General features: G+C 43.4%; 1 protein-coding gene across 1 annotated transcript in view; it reads left to right on the top strand.

Moving 5' to 3' along the window:
- The window catches only part of LOC106814555 (neogenin-like), a 32,076-nt gene that overhangs the window by 8,196 nt on the left and 19,568 nt on the right, over window positions 1-4,312 (top strand). Inside the window, exons 17-20 of the mRNA XM_014818879.1 lie at window positions 474-640; window positions 933-1,067; window positions 1,571-1,744; window positions 3,459-3,653. Of these exons, the coding sequence (XP_014674365.1) occupies window positions 474-640; window positions 933-1,067; window positions 1,571-1,744; window positions 3,459-3,653 (671 nt within the window). The remainder of the gene's footprint in view (window positions 1-473; window positions 641-932; window positions 1,068-1,570; window positions 1,745-3,458; window positions 3,654-4,312) is intronic.

The raw sequence follows: 4,312 nt of genomic DNA, 5'->3' as shown, positions 1-4,312 counted from the left end.
TTACCCCCCGGACAATTACCCCCCGGACAATAGCAATGTTTCATGTTTATTCAAACATTGACGTCATATGCGCACATGCGCAGTTTAACGGTTGGCAGCAAGCAGATGCCTGATATTGTTCGATACAAGCACACGCACGCACGCACACACGCACGCACACATGCACACACGTGTACCTGCACACGCACACACGCACGCACGCACGCATGTCCGGGGGGTAAATGTCCGGGGGGTAATTGTCCGGGGGGTAATTGTCCGGGGGGTAAATGTCCGAGGGGGTGATTGTCCGGGGGGTAAATGTCCGGGGGTAAATGTCCGGGGGTAATTGTCCGGGGGGTGATTGTCCGGGGGGTAAATGGCATGGGGGGGTAATTGTCCAGGGGGTAATTGTCCGGGGGTAATTGTCCGGGGGGTGATTGTCCGAGGGGTATTTGTCCTGATACCACCAAGATGCAATTTAAATTTTAATGCAGGAGCAGCGTCGCCTATAGTAACTTCATTAATGTGAGTCCCGGCACAACAGAGGATGTGGTAGAAGGACTGGTGCCAGCCACGATGTACATGTTTAGGATTGGGGGAGGTGATGAACTCGGCCCAGGACCACCTAGCAATATACTAACAGCAAAGACCTTCCAAGCCGGTACAGTGCTCTTAATCACACACCTTTTTTTAAGGAAACGAGCATACATATAGACAGCTTTGCAAACTATCCTAACTCAACTCGCTTCTGGTTGTTAGTATTTTGTAAAGTCTATATGATGACTATCAATGATATATACATTTAAGAAAACACATTCTAATGACAATGTTTACAACCTGTGACAATGAAAATTGTGAAAGTAGTTCGTAATCACCTAAGACCAAACCTCGCATCGTTGAGAAAGAATTGCACTTGAACAGTTACAATACCAAACCTGTTGTATTTTATCTAGGGGCAAAAGCTCCCAGAAGTTTTCAAGTCCTGGGTGTCAGTGCTCAATCTGTCACTCTTAGTTGGGAGTTGCCTGAGCAAACCAGCCGACCCATCAATTTCTATAGGCTGCTATACAAGAAAGCTAATGATAAGGGTATGATTCCTGTTCTTCTGTTGGCTAGAGAAGTGTTTTACAGTACAGTAAAACTAGCTAGAATAGTGTTCTAGAGTAAAGTAGTGTAATGTAGTGTCCCGAGTGATGATTACATAGTCGTTTAGGACACTACTATAGTTGGAATCGCTGTCCCACAGTATCATGCCTTCTGAGACTAATGGTGTGTCTGGCAGTGAGACTTGTTGTCCCACAATGTGATACTTATATGAGATTAATGTTGTGTCTGGCAGTGAGACAATTGCTATCCCACAATAGATTATATCTGTATTAGTGATCTGGTGTCTTATAATTAATGGGACGAAGTGTCATAGAAAATGTTGCTGTTACAGAGTTTGATTCAGATGATAGGAATTACGCAGTGTGTGAGAATGCTCATAGTGGAATTAATGATGTGATGTTCAAAAGTAAAACATACTGACATAGTTATTAATTGAGAGTTTCATAAGGTGTTTAAATCTAAACATTTAGTGCTGTTCTTGCAGTGTTCTCGGGACAGGAGATAGAGTCCGATGGCAGACCGAGACAAGTGTTCAACTTGACGGGTCTCGCACCTTTCACGACCTACATCATCAAAGTTCAGGCAGCTCTCATTGAGAACCACTATAAGCTGTGGGGTAACACTAGTGACATGGTTGATGTACACACCATGCCTGCAGGTACACCATGAAGTATAGTTACACCGAGATATATAGAAATGGATTATAATAAACTATAGGTTGCAGTGTTCGCTTTTAAACTTGTGCGAGTCATGTTTTCACATTTTAATTCATATCAGGAACGATAATATGTCTTGTTTACATGCACTAGTATTGTATTTATGAGCTCATCTGACGTAGTCAGGTGCAGCTTGTAGAATCGCATGATCGTCCGTGCGTCCGGCCGTCTGGCCGTCCGTGCGTGCGTCCGTCCGTCAACAGTTGGGCACAAATCTTAACCGCTCGACTTACGGTCACGATATTTGGCACATTGGGGGGGGGGGGGATCGTCAAAACGAGTTGGGATGTCGAAGCTGGGGGGTCAAAGGTCAAAGGTCAAGAGGTGTAAAAGAAGGGGGAACATTCACTCCTTAACTTAAGGTATAGGGAGGAAATGCAGAATTAGACGTAGAGATAGAGAAATAGAAATAGAGAAATGCAGATGCTCGACCTAGGCTCGTGATAGTCGGTGTATAGCATCATGGTAGGAAAAGCCATCACTGTGCCGAAATTGGAGGTCACAGGTCAAAGGTCAATGGGCACAGGGCAGATTTTAGACATTTTCTGAGGACATGGTCTGACGGAGCGATTGAAAAACTTTTTTGTTTCAGCGGTGACCTAGCATTTTTATGGGATTATTGAAAGGACCATGAAATCTACTTTCTGCTGACATGCGAAGAGTAAGTGTCAGATAACCTTTTGACCCTCAAGAGGTGGGTTAAACATGGATTTGTTGACTGTCTGTTAGAAAGAATTTGACTGCCGGGTTGGCTAGTAGAATCTATACATGCCTGGATGTATGAGGCTACAATGTCACAGTGAAATTTTAAAAGCTAAATTTGGTTAAAGAAGGTTTATGCTCCTTAAATCGTATAATTTCTATGGCATTCTGTACTGTCAGTATGTTACATGTAACGTATGCCACTGTCAGTGGCTACTGCCAGTGCATGTGTTGGTGGTACTGTGTAGTTTTTGCCTGCGTTAATTGGTTACAGGTGGCAGCTCTCTATTGCAGCCTGTAGGCTTGCGTATTTAAATGGATGAGTGCTTACCTATTCTGTCTTGCAAATAGTTGTTGCTACTACGTACGATGGGAGCTTCCATCTTTAATCTGAAGACACTTAAACGTACGCGCCATCTCGTGGCAACTTTCATAATGATCCCAACGAACATTCCTTTGAGAAGGTTCCTGATACCATCCCTGTGCATTCCACTGATTCGGCGTGTATGTGAACAAATTTTGGACTAACAGGGTTTACTAGAATCCCACCACTCAATCACAGAGTCACCGCAGTAGACGTTAGATGAGCGCTGTCGCTCCGCGGCACTTGTTGTAGAATGACTTACTATTAGTTTGTTCATGTTTAATTATTTTTCTTTCTTTCTGTTTATCATAACATTTTCACTCTTAAAAATGGTTATAGTGTGCTTTGAACATGTCTTACCCTTTCAAAAGTTTATTTGCCATGAAATAGATGTTAAATGGTTACTGCTTCAATCAATGGTGCAAATTAAGCCTATATGTGCTATTTCATTCATATTTTGCGAACGCTATATATAGTTACAAGCTATAGTAGGTTTATTTAATGCAATTTGTCCCACATATTTATACTTCATTATTTCATGCACTGTGTGTAGTGGATAACATGCAAACCACGTTTTATTAATATTTCAGCTCCTTCCTCACCTCCTTCAAACATTACAGTAGAGGTGCTGTCATCTAATGTGCTGAATGTTAAATGGAGTGAGATTCCTCATGGTGATCACAATGGTCCAATCAAAGGATATGTTGTCGCTTACAAGAGCATGGCTAATCTGTATGAGCTGCAGCAAGAATTGTCAACCGATGAAATGGAGCTTAACATCACAGGTAGCAGAATGACAGCTTCACTCACGTACATCTTGTTAAATCATGAATATATAGTCCAGTCACTAATACAGCATGCTTCGATTACTAGACGATCTGCAGCCGGATATACGCGCGAAGCGCGAACAGCGCCGCCTCGCGGCGCCTTTTGATCGAATTCGCTGCCCTCTATTTAGAAACATACCCGAGGCCCTCTGGGTACTACAGAAAGCCGCATAATCGGTCAATTGAGGAGTTGTGGCGATTGCAGAATTCGTTCGACTTTGCACGTAGGGCGAGAATAAATCCAAATGCTCGTTTTTGTTGGTGTGTGGCTCGGCGCGCGTCCTTTTCGTGTAGGAAAATAATTTTCCCTTTTTGCTGGTTCATGCCCTGACATTAATTTGGAAGTTATCGCGACCCATAGATGGCGCAACGAGTCCATCTACGTACCATTTTCAAGTAAAAAAAAACAAAAACGCTTGGCTCGATGACCTAGACTGCCGCGCGGTGCACAGTTCGACACGCTAGCGTAACTCACTTCAGTGTAGCCAACGATAGTTGGCTGAGTGAAGGTCGGTAGCCGTCTAGCCCTTCAATCGTCATTACCGCTCCGACTTCCCGTATCCATCTTAACGCACCAATGTGATGTTCTGATGTTTTCCATTATGATTATCACGATG

The sequence above is a fragment of the Priapulus caudatus genome, unplaced genomic scaffold (assembly GCF_000485595.1).
Source record: "Priapulus caudatus unplaced genomic scaffold, Priapulus_caudatus-5.0.1 Scaffold944, whole genome shotgun sequence".
In the NCBI taxonomy this organism is placed as follows: Eukaryota; Metazoa; Priapulida; class Priapulimorpha; order Priapulimorphida; family Priapulidae; genus Priapulus; species Priapulus caudatus.
The sequence above is the reverse complement of the archived record's forward strand: the minus strand, read 5'-3'. Positions and strand labels throughout refer to the sequence as shown.